Here is a 20,390-nt window from a genome sequence, read left to right as displayed (position 1 = left end):
CCAATACTCATTTATATCTCCTTATATCTGCAGAAAAAATGGTTAGAATACCTCCTCTGTTCGGCGCAGCAGCCTCTGAATATGACCTATATATCCTGTTTGCAGCTGTAAGCTTCATGGAAACGACTTTGCATGTTTTTCCATCAATGACATCAGAGGTGTGGGTAAAATGAGGCTTTAAAAAGATTACAGTATGACACCGCATTTGTTAGTGTGTTAGTTAGTTTGTACTCTTCTGTGAAATTATAGCATTAAATCCCCCTTAGAAAAGCACAAGAATCATCCCAAAGTCACTGATTTGCGATGTGGTAGGTCTTTGTTCATCTTTTTAGTTCAGCCTTTGTGGTCATGCTTTAATGGGAATAGTTATATCCAAGTATGATGGTGAGGTAAGGTCAGTCTCCTCACTGCCATAGTCTGTTATTTCATTCACAACATCAGAGGAATTCCTCCTAATCCCGCCCTTTAATAGGCTCTGCTCTAACCATCGACTGCAGCTCATTTCCTTCAGCTTTAAAAGGGAAATTTGAATGATGTCATTTTGAAGTGGGAATCAATTAACGTGCTGAAAGCTGTGAAAGGTTTAGGTGCTGCAAGAGCTGTTCAAGCTGTGTCAGTGTGTGTATTTGACTCTCTTTCGCACACACACTCCATGCATGAAGGATGCCTTTACTTTGTGAGAGTTTTAAGGAAGAAAAAATGGATGAGATGCACTGTAATTATTTCCATGGGGGATATGTTTTCAGTCTTATGACTCACTGCCTTTTAATTAAAACAGGAAACATTTAATCGCCTTGCTTCTCTGAATTTAAATTCCAGGTAATGACTGTGAGAAATATTTACTGAAAACCCACAACCGGACTCATTATTATTACAGTGTACATTCAGGCCATGTGTGTTGATGTATAGTGTTGTCTATGATACACTGACACGTTCATGTTTTTGGCTCAGTGTAGATTGGGCAAAAGTGGCACACCAACCTAAAATAGTCTGGTATGTTTTTGCCTTTAGGTTCTTACTTGTGCTGGGCAGACACTACACAGATTAAAGGGGCAAATCCAGCATTTTTACAAATGGCGACCTGTTTACTAGTCATGGTTACTACCTCACTACACAGTTGTATAATGTCCCCTCTGGCTCTGGAGGGAGCTTTTGGGCTTGGAAACTACAAATTTGTAAGAGATGCTCTGTAATACAAACAGGGGCTGTCAAGAGCGAAAGCCTTGGGCAAACCTGTAAGGCAAGGTCTAATGAAAGATGCAATTCATTTGCATTATGGGAAATGTAAGATGCCATGTTTTTGGTGCTTGACTCATGCTAGAGACTACAGATCAGGATATCTCCCGCCTCTGCTGGATTCATTGTGACATTCTACTTTTAGTCTGCCTTTATGGAAGTGCAATACAAAATTTCCCTTTAAACCACATTTTAACATCAAAGTTGGCACACCCATAATTTCCACTCTGCTGGCTGCCTTTTGATGTTTTAGAGAAGGCTCGACACCTGATTATTTGCCCAAATGAACCATGGTCTGTTGGATGATCACTTGAATTTCTGGCCTGTCAGCAGTTTTGGCTGACATGTAGTTCTTCAGTCTGCTTTCTTGACAGTAACTGTACAGTGATATAAATAAAATGGAGCAGTAAAATGGGCAAGTGATATTGGCCCTATCTATCTTTCCAACTCTATTTTTCAGGGTTGGGAAGATAGGGCTGGTATTACTCAGATATTATTCAGTCTGGACATGATGGCTCCATACTGTATGATAAAAGATGAGGCTACACACTCACCCACAGAGGACATGAAAATAAAGGAGCAGCATTGTTTGTGTACTGCAGTGTAGAGCTTCAAAGTCCTAGTATTGTAGTACACTATAATTTATAAAATAGAATTAAAATGTCAATATTTTAACATAATAGTATTTGGATGCTTACTTTTGAAAAGCACGTTGGGACAAGCAGCACAGTGAATCAATATTGAGCAGGCTCGTATAATATGTATATGTTATGTATTTATGCTCATGAAACAGTGGCTGCATTGCATTTACATTTTCAGTATGCATTACTTTTTTAAGAGAAAAGGAAATGAGTACAGAATAACCATCAGTTTGGTAAAAGCAAAACTATATATGTATGTGTATATATATATATATATATATATATATATATATATATACACATATGTACACACAACATTGAGGCCCACACAAAATACTTGGTCACATTTTTGGTAATTTAACGTTTATATATATATATATATATATATATATATATATATATATATAAATTACATTATATATGTATATGTATATGTACAGATAAACAGAGTGTGTAGTCCTTTTCTTACAGATTTTCCCATCTGGTTTTAGAAAGGAGTTAAAAAAATGACACCACCCTCCAAACTCTTTAGATGCTCCACTATGGCTCAACTATTAGAGCCACATGCAAAGTATTTTGGCATCTGGAGAAATTCAATCACAGGACAGTTGCTGTTCTGTTGTGAGCTTTAGCAAACAATCAGTGGTACAAAGTAAAGCTGTTCCTTCTCTCTTTAGGATCCATCCATCTTCTCTGAATAAAACTTTTGGATATGTAAGTTGGCAAAAGCATGAATGAGCAAACCCGTGCAACCAGTGTGAGTCATGACCAGGCGAACAAACTGTTCAGTGTGAGCATAAACGTTTTGGCCATGTAGAAAGAGTCATTAAAAAAAGCAACATCCGATTACACTTTATTAAACCAAAGTGTTCAGTGCCTGGCCAGTTCACATTAGAAGTTAGCAGCAAACTAAAAACATTATTTTCACCAAGTACCTCATATATATCTATTAGCTCATGAAGATACTTAGCATTTTGCATATTTCTTTTCCCAGTACTTCACTCTCACAAGTGTTCCTTAAATGCTCTGACCTTTGCACTTGTTACTGGTAGTTTGTTGTAATGATGCTGAATTAGGTATTGGAGCTCTGGATAAAAGCATTACTTACAACACTGAGTGTAAATGTAAAGGAGGAGCAGATGTTGTTTTCATGAGGTAAGTATGCCGAATAAATTATACAGGCAATCTGGTGCTGTGTCTAATTCACCCCCCCCAACTCCCTTCTCTCTCTCTCACTCCTCCCAGTTTCAGAAGGCAAGTACCCCAAGGAGGCCTTCTCCGTCAGTGCCACAAATGAAGCTGCCAATGTGGTGGAGGAGCATGAGGATGTGGATGAGTGTCAGCTGTATGCAGGCCAGCTGTGCCAACACAAATGCACCAACATCTGGGGCTCCTACCGCTGTGAATGCCACCAGGGCTACATCCTGCAGCAAGACAGACACTCCTGTGCACCAGGTACCAGAACTCACCCTCCAAGCTTGATTCACACAACTGTAAGTTTTACATCACCCGGTTTTAAATATGAGCCAGGTGAGCTGACACTCCAAGCTTGAGAAGTGAACTGGTTTGGGTCAGTCTGGTATTAAACAGGTTTCTGTGAACACAGTGCTTCCTCCATCTGTGCAAACTCTCATTACACTCTCATCATTCATGCATTTGATGTTAACATGGAAAATGAGGAGTATTTATTTCTACTGTTTTTACTGGGATTATGCAGTGAGCTCAATTAGAGTCTGCAAATGGAAAATTGAAGAGGTGCTGAATTTAGTAAAGTTTAGTAAAGGATCCAGAGAAGATAGATTTAAAAAATGTCGGTTGAAATTGAAGTAGTAGAGTCACCCTGTTTTGGCTCAGCCTCTAAGAACACTGGATCTTACTATTCCCATAATGCAACTTTCTCATTCATTGAACCATCCTTGCCTGGTAAACACCCACATGTTTCAAACTTTAAGCTGGGTCCCTTTTATACAAACTTAAGTACCACCCTTTAGGTCCACTTCTCCAGGCTATAAACTGTATATGGTGTCACCCGTGTCCTCTTTTGGACACTCCTCACAAACCTGAGCCTGAAGCTACATGACCATAACCGCAACCCATCTTTGTAGAAGCCCCATTGGCAGATACGTATGTGATTGGCTATTCTCACCTTTAATTTGGAGGGTGGTCTGTTACAGGTGTGTTTGTACTGTATATATGGGTAATCTTCTTTAAATGCTGCTCATGTTGTCTCCTATTTGACCTTGTGTTCCCTCAGTTATACTACGATACAGATGTGTGATTGGAATTCACTGACAGGAGATGGAGGAACTGCTGAACAATAAAACTCAAGTATTAAAAGCTTAACTACAAGAATCTGAATTTTATTGTATACACATTTTTGGTCATTTCACTGTGATTATACTGCGGTTAAACCAACAACAGATTCCATCATCATGCTTATGGCGCTTGGACAAGAGTCATTTAAACAGGCTCATCAAAGTTCCCTGCAACCTGAAATTAGAGATGATTTATTCACAGACCTCTCTCAGCTCTATTAGAGTATAATGACCAAAGTATCCAGCAAGGGCCAAATTATGTCTCGCTATTCGGAAGTAGATAATATGTGGTATATTACTCTTTTTGAAATTGGTTTCATATATCAGAAACGTTAAGTAGTCTGAAGTCATTGTTTGTTTTCTGTTTGCAGCCCTCAGCTGTACCTCATATTTAGACATGTTCTTCATAGTTTGTGTTATTGTGCTTCTATGTGCAGTGAGTCCTGATGAGGACAACAGAGTCAGAGAGGACAGTCCTGCTGTGGTCCCAACACAAACCACTACTACCACTACCATCATGACCAGTACTACCACCACCAGCCCCGTCCACCTCGATCCTTGTGCAGGTAAAGCCAACATTATACTATAATGCATAGTGACATCACTGTGTGCAGGAATTACCGCAGTCACGTCCCCCTGTAAGGATACACATTCAAACTTTTGTCATCTGTGCGTTTACATTAAACTTGCATATTCAATCATTTTCATTTGTTTTTAGAGACTGCTAAAGGCAAGGATTTATCCTTTCAGTGCAGTGAATATCTAGACGCCAGTTTATATAGAGCACATTTTTCAGGGAAAACCATCCCTTATATTTAGCTGTCCCTGCCTGACTTAGTGCACATGTACAGTATACCACACTGATGATGATAGCCTCTCCTTTTTCTGTTTGTTGTGCTCTTGAGTCACAGTGAGGTGCATATACCATATGAAAAGAAGTACAGCAGAGATGATACAGACCATGTTGTGTGAAATAAACCTAACCAAGTTATATTGTTCAATGAAAAAGTTTATTAGTAGCCTACCTTCCCTAACTTCTACAACAGTATGGACTACCGCCACTGATTCTTAATGAAAGGCTAACTGTCCAGATTTTTACTAAGCTATCTAGCCTGCTATAGTAAACTACCCTCTGGAAGGGTTGTCAGGAAAGTACGGCGGAAACAACTCGAGTCTCTCTCTTTTTATTTTTATTGTGTACACACATACACACAATAGCATTCACTCGCTACGTGTTAGCCTGCCTACTACAGCTACACTACTGGTGGTCTAAATTAAACCAGGTTAGACCAGGTTAGACTAGGTTGTAAACCTGTAATGTAAACACAAGCACAAAAAACAGAATTAACTATTAATATTATACAGATACTCATATAACATTATTTCCCAGTTTTATCAGTTATTACTCACCGACAAGGCGTACCGGTCCTGACGATGACTCAAATGAGAAAGAAAAAAAGACTTGGCATGTGTGCCCTGCGGCGAACTGCGCATGCTCCTCACAGGAGATAATGAAAAAACCGTACATGCATCACTCATAATAATAAAGCAACAGTGATGACTGCTGGAAAGTTCTACACTAACTGCTCCCATATTGTACAAAGGAAGTCTTTTTGATTATAAAGCAGGTCTAGGTTCTATATTATACTGTGAAAGTATCAAAGCCTCAGTCCACAGAGAAATGCACACAGCCTGTATTCAGAAACTGAGCCTTAAAACCAGCCGTCAGGACTTCTGGAGCTTTGTGATGACACAAAAAAGCAGTAACCACTCTCAGCCATGCCCCAAGCCCCGCCCACCTGCACCCACTGTCCAGCCATGCAGGTTTTAGTTTCTCTACCTGAAATCAGCTATATTTTTATTCAGTCACTTCAATCAGAATCAATCAGCCACTCAGAGAAGAGGCTCTGAGCCTCTCCTCTGATTGGCTGACTTTTTTCTGACCTGTTGTTACTAGTGCACAAGAGAGAAGCCTGAGAGAGGAGATGTAAAACTACATTAAGATGGTTTTTGGTTCTTAAAACCACAAATGTATCTTCTTATGGATATCCTCACTTAAACTATCCATAGTAGCTTACAACTACAGCTATCAATGCAATCTAGGTTACTGGTGTTAGCTGACTCACATTAACCATTTCTTATTTGATTATATGTAAGCATTCCACGTATCATGCTGAATTTAAATTTAGCTTCATAGTCTCCACTAAAAGTTAACAAATTGCAAATGTTTTCTGTCTCCAGACTTCCTCCAGACACATCTTTGTGTATGATGGCACATTCACACCTAGCAATGAAATCTGATCTAATCATGGAGTGTAAATGCAGCAGTGCAGCACAAAATCTGGTACTCGTACCTATGCAGCCTGGGATTCCTGGGAATCCTTCCCTGTTTTAATACACCAATGGCACGTCTGTACAAATAACTGAAGAAGCAAGTAAACACACGCATCTGCAGAAGCTATTATGGTATTCAGTGAAGTGTTTATGAAGCAGTTAATAAATCACTCTTTTCTCAACATACTTCAATTACTGAGTGAAGCTTTCACTGTGTTTTAGAACATTGTTCCTGTCACAGTTTTCTAGGTCTTAATTATACTAAATGTTGAAAGCCATCTTACACTTGCCTCAACAGAGAGAAAGTTTTACTATAGTACTGCATTTCATAAGAAAGGGCAACTAGCAAATTAACACAATTCATATACTACCTGTACAAAAAAGCTCCAGTATTAAAACAGGACTAGAACTTGCTATCACTCTCAAACCGACCTACTGGTCTTAAGGAGTAATGTTGAATAAAAACTCAGCATTATTATGTGAAAATTACACCAATGCCGATGATATCTAGGTACAGTGCATATCACATAATGTCAGGTATAAAAATCAAGGTGTCTGAAACAACCAGTTCCTCCTGCACTATACATACATTGCCCATCAATCTATACTCAATAACCCATAATGACAAAGTTAAAACATGTTTTTAGACATTTTTGCAAAGCCCCTTGGTTTCTTGGGTAAGTCTCTTAAAGCTTTGCACACCTGGATTTGGACATTTTATCCTGTTCTTCCTGGAAGATCCCCTAAATATCTGTCACATTGGATGTGTCAGAAGCCACTCCAGCATTGTCTTGGCTGTAATGCTTCAGGACTTTGTCATGCTGAAAGGTGAACCTTTGCCACAGTCTCGGGGTGCATGCATTCTGGAGCAGGTATTCCTCTAGGACCTTTCTGCAATTGGCTGCATTCAACCTTCCCTCAATCTGACCAGTGTCCTTGTCCTTGCAGCTGAGAAACAAACAGATAGCATTATTATATTTGTTTCCTTTAGGCTGGATTATTGTAGTTCCTTATTATCTGGCTACATCTAAACAAGTCTCAAAGAACTCTCCTGCAGATCCAGAATGCTGCTGGAAATATTAAAAGGGGAGCAGGGAAAAGAGAGCCTATACATTACAATCAAGAGTGCAGGCTTACTTGTGCTTCACAGAGTCTCCAAAAATAAGATGGTTTTCCATCTAGGTGGCTCTCCCTTCTCTGAAGTGGACTTCTGAAGGTCTGTTAGAGTGACCTTGTTTGCATCCCTGACCAAGGACCTTCATGCCTGGTTACTTAGTTTGGATGGACAGCCAACTCTAGGAAGAGTCCTGGTGGATCCAAACTTCTTCCATTTCACAATTACTGAGGCCATTAAAAGCTTTATGAATAGTTTTTAGACCATGATCTAAGCCTTGTCCTTGTGGAGTTCTTTACATTTTCATGGCTTGGTTTTTGTCCTGACATACAGTGTGAATTACAGGACCTTATAAACGCAGGTGTGTGGCTTTCTAAAGTGTGTCTAATCAATTCACTTTGCCACAGGTCAAGTCAAGTCAATTTTTACTCCTATAGCACCAAATCACAATAGAAGTTATCTTAAGGCACTTTTCAAATAGAGGAGGTCTCAACCGTACTCTTTATAACATTGATTACAGAGACCCGACATTTCCCAGGTGGATTCCGGTCGAGTTCAAGACACATCTCAATGATTATCAAAGCAAACAGGATGCGTCTGACCACATGTTAGAGAACCACAGCAAAGAGTTTGAATATTTTGTAAATAAGAGATTCAGATTTTTAATACATTTGCAAAAATGTCTATGAACATGTTTTCATTTTCTCATTATGGGTTATGTGTGAAGGGCAAAGATGGCAGTTTTATGAGTGTAAAATTAAATCTATAACACAATAAAGTGATCTGGGGTTCTGATGTTCACTTCCTGCTGTGACTCTTCTTCATGGATCATTGCCTTGTCTAAAGTGGTGTGTTGTAGCTGTATGTGTTACGGTTAACGACTGTAGATAGTGTTTGATATGAAGCATTCAATTATACAAGCAAACAAACGGGTATCTCCTACTTCTAAACCCCATGTCTAAAGCCCTGTATGCCAGATACATCTGCTCAACACATCAACTGCTTTTACTGAGACAGAGCAAGCAGGCCGGGTTGACAAGATGTACCCGAGTGCTGCCTGAAAGCCCTGAGGCGAATGAACAGAAGTAAAACCAGGGACAGCTACCTCGCTGCATGCACTTTCACTGATAAACTGTTCAGCCATAGCTGTTGCTACATGAGATGAATCGTGTTAAAGTCAGTAGGAGGTCAGGATTGCAAACCCTTGAGCCGCAGGAGTCTGTGCTCCAGGCTCATTCAAAGCCCTTCTCCTTCAAAGAGTCTCTGATTGTTATTTATAAGAGTGTCCTGATCAATGGATGAAGCGGCCTTCTGACAGTTAACCATTGCAGAGCTTTTGTGAAGGATGTGTGAGAAATTGTGGGGAAACAGTTCCTGGTACTTGCCTCATTGTGACAGGACTATGGAGCTGCTAAATAGGGAGAATTGATTCTGTTGTGTTGAATGTGATAGCTCATGAAGGTCTTTCTGCAAGGGAGTGATGATCAGTGTGAGGGAGTGAAGGCGGGATCCATACAGTCGGAGCCTTGGGGGAGCAAAACAACAAGGCAGTGAATTACCGGGACAGCAGAGAAACAGCATGAGGATGAGACATTTCAGACATTATGTGTGATTTACTGTCCTGGAGACGAAGCTGTGTGCGATCTGGAGATGATTGTGGTCATACGTTTCATATTTTTGTCTCCCCTAGAAAACGGTCCCTGCAGTCAGCAGTGTACGGTGGTGGTAGGCCAGGCTCGCTGCTCCTGTTTCCCAGGCTTCTCACTGATGACAGATGGACACATGTGTGAAGGTAAGGGCTGCCACTCCTTCTTGTCCTGTTACCATTGGCAGTAATTGGAGCAATTGACAAAAGCCTGTGTGTGTCGCCTAAGCTGTCTCCCTCAAGCTGCGAGGTAACAACAACCTAACACCATCAACAATGCTGCATAAACAAGCAACAACAAACACATGCAGCCATGACAACAGAGCAGAGGTGCAATGGAGCAGTTTGTCCAGAGATTGGGACACTTTTTAATTGGATGCAGTCGCTCATGAAGGAGGAAAATGCAGGTCTTGTGATACTAAGCAATGCATCGACTGATTGACCGCTGTTGGGAGCATGAGTCAACCATAGCCAATTACTCTGTGGCAGCAACAGCTTCAAAACACTACACATAGCATCTGTGTACTAGGCTACCTTCCTTCAAGACCAAGCACAACAGCAGCACCTCTCACAGAAGGTCAGCATTCACAGTTTAGTGTGAGCATGTGCTGCCTGCTGCCTGTGTCAAGAAGCACATTGTAAAAATATTGTTCTCATGATTTCTGCTTATTATAATCAAATCTAAATCAAATTTATTTATAAAGCACATTTAAAACAACCAGAGCTGACCAAGTCCTATATATAAAAGAAGATAAATGGTAAATCCTTCATAAAACTACATTTTACATTTTACACAAGGACTGTCAACCAGAGAAGAGTCACAGCTCGGAGGTCCCACCAGAGATCATGTAGTTCTTCAGTGATGAAAAGTTTTAGCAAATTTGCAGTTATTCAAATAATGGAGATCCTTATGATTCGAAATACACTTCTTGGGCCCTGGGGGGTCTGCCCCCCCGTGTAGTTACTACTAATAATAAACTAATATTATATTTCTTAAAAATGTAGTAAATTCTTCAGGCTGTTTATTTCAGGTGAGGTGTGATTTCAAGTCCTGGACTTTTTAACTCCACTACCTAAGTACTTATGTAGTTTATATATTTTTGCTCTACTCATTGTTTTTATACAGTGGATGTGTAATGTGAAAAGCATCATCACCTGACTTTGCAGTTCTACTGAGTCTTTTAGACCCTTTCAGTTCATTGTTTTAGTTTTCTGGTTCACTAACTCCAGTCCCATCAAACAAATGTGTAGCAGCAGGCGGCTGATTTCAGCCAAAACGTCTGCTGCACTATCCGCTCAGCACCAAACAGAAGATGGGCAAACTCAGACATTTAGCAGCTAACAAAACGGATATTTTATTTTCCTCAGACATTGGTGGAGACAAAACATCTGGGTGCCAGAAACACTGGAGATGAGATAAAATGACAACTTCAGATAAATGCAAATGTTGCTCCGTGCTGCTAGATGCATCAATAGGCAATTGTTCGCTAACATGTTAGCCTTTACAGCTTCATATGGTGATTTCAGTTATTTCAGTCTAAGGCTACGTCCACACTGCTATGTTTTCATTTCATAATGCCATTTTAAAACCAAAAACCAAAGCTCCATATCAGAAACGATCTGTACTGCTGTTGAATTTTGTTGCATAATACTGAGGTGTTTGTAGTATTTAGTCTTCACTTACTGATATAAATGGTTCCAAATAAGAAACATTGCTGCTAAAATTTTAGATCAGTCCTCATCAAGTACAGGTGTGTTGAACATGTTAACACAAAATCAACATTTAACTGTGGAGAGAAAGTAATCACACAGATTTAACCTCTCCCCAGAAGGGAATGTAATTGTTACCACACCAAAGGTCATTTTCCATGAATGGGCTTACCATAATGCATTAGCTGCAGTAGTTAGTAAATTGATGCATGAATTTGCAATAGAGTAAAAACTTGGCAGCAATTTTGCATTGTGAAACAAGTGATATATGGTCCACCTCTGAAATCCAATACACATGGGCTCAGTAAGTGTTGCTGGAGCGAATCCCTGCCTGCATCATGTGCACTTATGAGTGTATGAGATGGTGACTGTGAGCGCTGTCCTGGCCCGAGTTTATTTAATCTGCCAGTCAGCAGACAGGATAATACCTCTAGATGCAAAAACATTATATAACTGTTAGTGTTTCCCCTCCTATCTCTTCATTCAGTGAACAGAACGAGCACTTTCTCCCCTAAAGTGTTCCCACATGTGAACACGTGGGTGGGCAGCGTTTGGTTTAGACTGGAATGAAACAAAGCAAATACAAGAAGTGTGTGTGTGTGTGTGTGTGTGTGTAGGGGGGGGGGGGGGGATTTGAGTTTTTGACTGAGATGTTAGTAGACTGTGAAGTAAACTGTGGTGTGCTAGTTGTAGATATATGGTACAGGCTTTGAAAACTGTGGAAGTCAAATCTGAAATTTGTGAATGTACACCAATATCAGAACAACTGATGTGATGAATCCAGCGTCGCGACTGTGTGAGATTTGAATTCACAGAGTTTCAGGGTAAATAAAGCTGCTTCTCTCTCTATTCAGATGCATATGAATATGAATTAATGTTAACATTTTTAACACACAGTTGTTCCCTGGAGGTGTGTGTGTGTCTGTGAGAAGCAGGCTTAATGTGCAGCCTGAATAGTAAATGTGTAGGTGAGACAGTAAATCAGAACTCTGCTGTTGTTTCTGCTCCTCACTAGGCTGTGAATGGATATTCTTAAGTTTCCCAGGCATACACACACACAAGCTCACTGGTAATTCAGACAGCAGTGATTTCCGGCTTTAATTCATGTGTTTGCCACCTTCACCCATTTAAGACTTTCACTCTAAGGACTCAACAAACCATTTGCAGGCAGGGTTGGATTTGTTTTGCATTTCTCAAAATGGTGCGAGGAGATCAGCTTTCAGAGTTATTACATGGACGATAGCTATGGATAAGACACTGAATAGCAATCAGGTCCCACTGCATTATCCTCTGTGTGGTCACATTGCTAACATAATCTTTAGATTATTAAGCGAAGTTGACCTGCCTAGCTAAACAGAGAGAAACCCTCTAGTTCCATCCAGGCTAAAGGTGTTCTCTATAGCTGTTGCAGTCAAAATGAAATGTCACTAAAATTGAAATCATCAGTCTATTGAGAGTTTAAATAGTGTGTACTTCAAAACGGATGATAGAATCATTCTGGTTTTCTTGGCAGCATAAAAAGATCAGTGCAATGAGATGGGAATTCCAGACAGATGAGGTGGCTCATGACAAGATATATGCACCTGGTTGAAAATGGCTTCTTTTATGTTTTGATGAGAAGAAGATGTCTGTTTTCAGCAAACTTGGTTTGCATTCATTGAAGAGGATGAATTGACTTTTTAACTTGGTGGTCAAATGTCAAAGGTCACTGTGACCTCACAAAACAGGTTTTTGACCATAATTCACAAATTCATACTCTAATTATAACACAGTTTAACTCAAATGTCTATGAGGATATAATAAAGTGATGACATTTTATATCCAAATGGTCAAAGGTCAACTACACTGTGAAATCATGTTCTGCAAAAACATTTCAGGTCATTATTCAATGCTGTAACTCAGGAAGGGGGGGATTGTGACCATATTTGCCTGCGACTTGGCTGGTTGGTGGAGGCCAACAATCGTGAGGCTGGAATTCAATTTTCTTTTTTGCCCCAAAACTTTTATGTGCTGCTGTAATTGATTACTGCAAAGTGAACATGATATGATCAATCAATGGTCACGTTTTGAAGCGCTTTCCATGAGAACGATAGAGTTGTTGTTATCTTAGGTGTTATCATAGGTGCCAACGGGAGGATTAAGGAGATGTCAGTCAAGAACAATTCGCACACACCCACACCAACACATATCAGGCAATACACTCACACTTTATAAGGTACACCTTGCTAGTACCGGGTTGGACCCCTTTTGCCTTCAGAACTCCCTTAAATCTTTGTGGCATAGATTCAACAAGGTGCTGGAAACATTCCTCGGAGATTTTGGTCCATATTGACATGATAGCATCACACAGTTACTGCAGATTTGTCGGCTGCACATCCATAATGTGAATCTTCCGTTCCACCACATCTCAAAGGTGCTCTATTGGACTGAGATCTGGTGACTGTGGAGCCATTTGAGTACAGTGAACTCATTGTCATGTTCAAGAAACCAGTTTGAGATGATTTGAGCTTTGTGACATGGTGCGATATCCTGCTGGAAGCAGCATCAGAAGATGGTACACTGTGGTCATAAAGGGATGGACATGGTCAGCAACAATACTCAGGTAGGCTGTGGCATTTCAATGATGCTCAGAGATGCTCTTCTGCAGACCTTGGTTGTAACGAGTGGTTATTTGAGTTACTGTTGCCTTCCTATCAGCTCGAAGCAGTGTGGCCATTCTCCTCTGACCTCAACAAGTCATTTTCTCCCATAGAACTGCTGCTCACTGGATATGTTCTCTTTATTGGACCATTCTCTGTAAACCCTAAAGATGGTTGTTCAGGAAAATCCCAGTAGATCAGCAGTTTCTGAAACTCAGACTCAGACCAGCCCGTCTGGCACCAACAACCATGCCACGTTCAATGTCACTTAAATCACCTTTCTTCCCCGTTCTAATGCACGGTTTGAACTTCAGCCAGTCATCTAGACCATGGCTACATGCCTAAATGCATCTAGATGCTGCCATGTCATTTGCTGATTAGGAGCAGTTTAAGAAGCAGTTGAACAGGTGTACCTAATGAAGTGGCCGGTGAGTGTAAGTGCAAACACCTGACAAGCTGGACCATGACTGTGAAGGAGCTTTGCACATTCTTAACAATTCTGATCAAAGCCAGAGAACACTCCAAACATCCTGTATACATCAAACGTGGACATGGACACTGAGACAGTTTTTAACAATGTCTGATAAAGCAGAAATATGATTGTAAAAGTTTTGTAAAATTTTAGAGGGGTGTGTCAAGCAAGTAATCTCCATAACCATGTCTGCGTGATCATGGAAATGGGATCGATATGAATATCAGAACTGACGGAATCATATTAACAGCTTGAGTAAAGAACTCACCTAATTGAATACAGTCATATTAATCACTTCAGTAACAAAAACCTCTGCTTTATTGTACAAACTATTAAAGCCTACAGCAGTCTTTACCTACACCAACAGTTAGTGAGCAGATCAACTGCCATATTGGTACAGCTGTTTAAAAGGTATGAAATGGTTAATGTGATGGGTCAGGGAGGACAATGATTAATCACCACACCTTCTGGTTTATATTCATAACCTCACCCAGTGAATTCTGCATGTCAGAACAAAAATGTGCAGGTGCACATCCTCCCATCCCTCAGCTGTCCTCATGAGCACATTACCTCATGCTCATTCTTGATGTTTGGGTGTAAAATACAGAACTACATGTTTTGTTTTGTTTTGTTTTTTAGGAATCAAAAAGCCTTATAACGTGAAAAAGAAAAAAAGTTCTGCACCCCTAAAAGAAACGCCTTGTCACTGATGATTGAGGAATCATGCACACAGCTTGCACTCGGGTCCCACCAGTCTGCATCTCTGTAACCCGAACCCTCCTGTCCCACACCTAATCTGCATAAGCCAAGTCTGACCTCATCTACCTCAGTATGAACTTTCCAAAAAAAACTCATCGTCTGCTGGGTCCAGTGTGTAAGAACAACGGAGTGTGTGTTTTCTGTGGTGGCAAATGGTGCTGCCTCTCTCATACATCTCCCTGTGCACAACCTCCTCCTGTCTCTTGACAGAATTCTTCTAAAACTAAATCTCCCTCCGTTCCACTAAGCTTTTGCATCCCTCAGAAATAGACTCTTTGTTTCTTTGTTTTGTATTGGATCACTTCCCTCCTCACAATTGTGTAATGTGGTTCTCCCCGGGGACACAGAAGGTAGGGACCTCAAGGCAATAGGCACTTTTTCCTTTTACTTTTCTTTTTTCTCCTTCTTGAATGACGCACTGGAAATAATGCTGGACACCAGAGCCCTGCGATGGAAGGAGAAGGCGACTGTCTTCACCACTGGCAATATGCAAACAGTCCCATCTATTCGTGGGTTGACGGAGAGCAGGGCCCAGATGACGGGGCGGACTCAGGGGATTTGGCCAAATGGAGGCTGGAGGTTTGGCCGATGAAGCATTTCTTTTGGTCTGAGATGTTGACGATCTAGTGGCAGTGACAATTGTTACCACAACCTTTAAGTTTTTTGAGTCAGACAAATGTGTTTGCTGCTCCACAGAGGGTTAATACAACACAGTGAGCTACGTTCCGTACTGTGAGGGGTGATGCTTGTATAGTTTTCTGAGGTGAATAGCCTTACAGGAAAAGAGCTGCAGGATGTTACCCACACACCAGGTAAACACTGAAAACCTCAGATCAGTATTTTTCCTCCTCCTTCTCCCCATGTGAAAATGTTGTAAGTCACAGAGTTCATTCAAATTCCCTATGGCAAGGCTTTGAAAGTTGAAAAAGGAATTTCAGCAAGGGACTGCCAACAGATACACGGGCAACACAGGAGAATATGTTCCCCTCTTGTTCCATACTTTTGTTTTTAAGCCTCAGCTCTGTCATGCAGATTAGTACAAGACCTTTTCTTCTGGTTCCCTGTGGAATGCACCATATTTTGAGGTGATCTTCAAATCTGGATATCTGCCACATTTTTGCATGTACACAAATACACAGGAACGCACAATAATCCCAGTCCATCCCCTTCGGTGCATCCAGCTAATCGGCAATGCGTTTTATAAAGATAAGCCACAACAGAGTGAGGATCCTCTGTCTCAGCACGAGCCCACCGGTGTCATAAATCAACAGCAACAGTTTACCAGCTACAGTGCTGTGTGACTGATAAAAATTGAAAGGTTTGCAACTACACAAGCATACCAAGCAAAACACCACTTAACTCTTGCCAAAACATGAAACCTGTCTAAATTTGACTTGGGAATGACGAAGCAGTCACTGGTCAGAGTGGATACACTGGCCTTAACAAACAGCGGGACACACTCTGTGAGGGTAATGTGTGCAGCATCAGTGGGACCAAAAGCAAATCTTCATTTAGTGGAGCAAAAATTAAATTGGTGTTTCTTCTGCCTCCAAATACTGGTGGGTTTCTCCCTTTAAGCCTGCAAATTTTAAATTGATCCTGCAGAAACCACCAATGAATATTGTTGCATCAAATTGCTTAGAAATCCTGTCCATCAACAAGCTGCCTCACCTTCAGCTCATATTCATGCACTCTTTGTCTGCCAATGTTTTTCTTCTTCCGCAGATGTGGATGAGTGCGTGACCAACACCCACAGCTGTGGGCCCAGTGAGCGCTGTGTGAACACAGTGGGTTCATTTGTATGCGAGCTGCAGGTCACTTGTCCTGCAGGCTACCGGCTGAGGAACAGTGTTTGTGAAGGTGAGTTCATGTTTCTGATGTATTTCATCAAGACATTTTACCCAGCAGTCAGTTCCAGAGCCACTAATGTAGTCAGTGGAAATACCAGTGCAGTACAGTAACTTCGATTTGTACCAAAACCACAATCACCAATACACAACTCTGGATTGTATCTGTTTGGGGTTTTTTTGCCAATGTTTTTTAAATTCACGCTGTCTGAGTTTATTGCTCATGGCAAGTAAGGGAAAGATCGTGATTAGAGCCAGTAGAAGATGATTCAGATATGCCTACATTTGTTATCCTTAAGATTTCAGTTCTGGTTAATTGGGCAATGTTTGTAGTTGCCATAGTAACAGCAACTGTTACAGACTGATGTTTTAATAAAAGAGTCCACTGATAAAAAATGCAGAAAATCACAGTCTTCTTGTTTTATAGACATATTTTTGAGTCAGCACTGCCCTTTTGACAAATACACTGTGTTTCCTGTGACACAGGTGTGAGAATGTAAAGAGCAAACAGTGAGGCTGGTGTTTATGATATAACTATTCAGACGGTAGTGCTGAATTACCATAAATGCATGAGAATCCCTTGTGCGTCGGAAGGCAACTTGGATCCAGTATGAGAATGGCAGACCTGGCCACTAACAAAACATTCTGTTTGGACAGGAAATAACAGAATTTTAATATATTGATGAGATAAGATAGTCCTTTATTAGTCCCACAGTGGGGGAATTTACAATTCTGCAATGGCTATTTGCATTTTGAATTGCTAATGCTGGAAAAAATGAGAAATTATAGTTATGTTAAAAGGCACCTGTAATGGGACACAGACTATTGCATGAAAGTCAAACTCAATACACGCCAATCCACCACCCCCGACCTCCACACTCCGCACTTAGGGCACACTACTTCCTGTATTGGCACTGAAGGTTGGAGCTGAACTTCAGTCTAGAGCTGTGGATTTGTCCCAGTATTTATGTAACTGCTGGTGACACTGGGCTGCAATATATGCAGCTGAAACCCAAAAATATTCACTCATGTATAGTTGAGGTTGCAGCCTTCAAGCTGTGAGATTCTTCACACTACCCTCAGTTTACTTCCACTTTACAACAGAACTTGGCACTTAATTTTGGCTGAAACCTGTGTTTGTTTTGGAGTGTGATACTCAGTTTACCAGCGCCTTATGGAGGATCTAGCAACCAGCAGCACGCAAGTCTGACACCTCTGGCTTAAACTGAGGCTCTGTGTAATAGATGATCAGGCATGAACACGCAGGCTATTCTGGTCCTTAAATTTGTCATAACATCCCCTCTGTAGCTCTTTCTAATTGCATCGCTGCAAACCCAAAATAATTTGTCCTTAAAGGGCCCTTAATGATTCACAAATCATCCCTGAGTAGAAGACTGCAGGATCGAACATCAGAAGTAGCTCTTGGCATTATTTATAGGACACAGTTGTTTTCAAAGAAACAAATTGGATGTATTTGAACAGCTCATTTTCACCTTTAATCTGTGTTTTCATGAATATAATCAACACTAGTGGCAGAAAAATCTTTACAAATCCTCAAAGCACTGTGTAGAAATACGAGACCCTGGACCATTATACAGATAATTCCCAATAGTTTTCATTGTGAGATTCCTGCCGCACCGTGTCAGTTGTCTGCTGTGATCACTTAAAGTCAGCTCAGTTAGCAAAGCTTCATTAAGATTTATGCTAATGTTTTTTAGGCCCAGTAGTGATGTTTGTGCCTCGGCAGATGCCCAGGTTCAGCATCTGACAAGATAATCACCCAGAGAGGCAGCATTGCATGGGGAGTCAAGTACGTTGAAGCTGTGTCTCTGACTTGTGTCATCAGCACTTGGCACCAGGGAGGACTAATCAGTGTAACTAGATAATGAAGGTAATATTCAATCGACCATCGGAAAGGGGAAAAAATAATTAGCTTCATGAAAGAAAGGCGAGATCTCTGCTGTCTGATGTGGGCTATCCATCCCTCTGATGATGATTGGTGGAGGAGAACCCAAATTAAGACCTTCCGCCCGTGTACCTCGGTACGAATCTCCAAAGGACAAAATATAATGTGAACTCTGGAGAAATGTAGTCGCAGCACAAAAGCAAAAATCTTCCATTTAAACTTCATCCATCGCTCATGAGATTCAATAACTGTCATTTAAGAAGTTTGGTTCCACTTCTGTTAATTGCAGAGTTGGAACAAGTGATATTTTTATGGGAGGGGGATTTTTTTTTCCTGGAGTTAAACACTGACAGGGAAAGTTTGAATTTGTGGGAAGACAATGTGTTTGTTCTGTGCTTGAGCCACAGTGCCACCTACTGTCCTGTCGGCAGCTGAGGCTGGAGCAGATGTGAGCCTTTTACAGCTGAATACAGTGTGGATTATTTTGGTTCCTCAGGATGACTCATCGCATTTATGTTTATCTGCTCTTTCTTTAGATGTTGATGAATGTGTGCTGCGAACCCATAACTGTGGAGTGGGCTTTGTGTGTGAGAACACAGTGGGTTCTTTCCTGTGTAATCCCAAACACAAGTGCATCAGCGGCTTCACACAGGACTCTCATGGCAACTGTATTGGTAAGAGACTGTCAGGGCTGCTCTCTGCTGGCTAATGGAAACTCATAACACATGACCATGAAGTAGCTAATAGATGGTAAATGGACTGAATTTATAGAGTCTTATCAACTACTCCAAGTGCTTTACACTACACGCTGCCTTCACCAATTCACAAACTGCTTTTCATCTACACATACAGCACTTTTCTACCACACACGCACACACACCCAACCTCTGGACTAGTGGATGACTGGCTCTGCCTCCTGAGCCACAGCCCGGAGAGTGGGCTAAAATTTTTATCCTCCGAACAGATTCAGAGCTCCTTATCCTGCTGCCTCTCTACAGCTGGATCAACTTGCGAGGGCAGCTCCAGGGCTAAATGAGCCACAGGACCCACGTTATGGCCCCCATTCCTCACTGTTTGTTTGCAGTGTGCACAGTTTTCAAAACTGCAATGATCTCTCTAGGTGAAAGTTTAAAGTATGTTTCATCTCTGACCCAGCATCACTGCTCAACAAAAACCAGTTCATATGGTGAACCAGGAAGCAAACAGTTGATCAGTGGTGTGTCTGTCCATCTGATGCTGGTAATTCCAATATTTTCTCTCTTTAAGCTCTGTTTTGTGCTTATTAAAGAAATATTAATTCCAGATGATTTAAAGTAATATGTCAGTGACCCATTACACCATAGCATGATAAAACATTATGCTAAAAATTGATTTACACAGAGGAACACTCAATCAAAGATCAGAAATGTCTTTCATATAATCAATACACATTTTGTTTCAGTCATTTGTCATTTTCTCTCGTTGGATGGAATTATTATTTTCCCAGTCCACAACTAGCACAGGGTTTTGTGATTTCCATTTTAAGGTTACACAGTGTTTGGCAGTTTAATCCTTATTCTGAGTTTATCAGCATTTCCATGACTAAAGTTTAAACTGGTGAAGTTGCCCAGTAGGCATATATTATATATAAACTATATTTACCACATATTTTGGAGCAAGGCATAAAGAGAAGTGTAAAAATGACAGGTTGTGGGATTTTTTTTATTTTTTTTTTTTGAGGATTATATGATGGATAATTTCTTAGCTTCTTGGAGATTCACCACTGGTGACTA

At 40.7% G+C, this 20,390-nt stretch overlaps 1 protein-coding gene across 4 annotated transcripts in view; it reads left to right on the top strand.

Moving 5' to 3' along the window:
• Positions 1-20,390, top strand: part of fbln2 (fibulin 2) — a 73,079-nt gene that overhangs the window by 35,927 nt on the left and 16,762 nt on the right. For all 4 annotated transcript variants that reach the window (XM_071494540.1, XM_071494539.1, XM_071494537.1 and 1 more), the window contains exons 6-10: positions 3,123-3,332; positions 4,630-4,758; positions 9,331-9,432; positions 16,591-16,725; positions 19,155-19,292. In XM_071494540.1, the coding sequence (XP_071350641.1) occupies positions 3,123-3,332; positions 4,630-4,758; positions 9,331-9,432; positions 16,591-16,725; positions 19,155-19,292 (714 nt within the window). The remainder of the gene's footprint in view (positions 1-3,122; positions 3,333-4,629; positions 4,759-9,330; positions 9,433-16,590; positions 16,726-19,154; positions 19,293-20,390) is intronic.

This window comes from Trachinotus anak, unplaced genomic scaffold (genome assembly GCF_046630095.1).
Source record: "Trachinotus anak isolate AG129_WGS33_773 ecotype Australia unplaced genomic scaffold, CSIRO_AGI_Tana_v1 ptg000013l, whole genome shotgun sequence".
NCBI lineage: Eukaryota > Metazoa > Chordata > Actinopteri > Carangiformes > Carangidae > Trachinotus > Trachinotus anak.
This window is presented reverse-complemented; position numbering and strand designations above follow the sequence as displayed.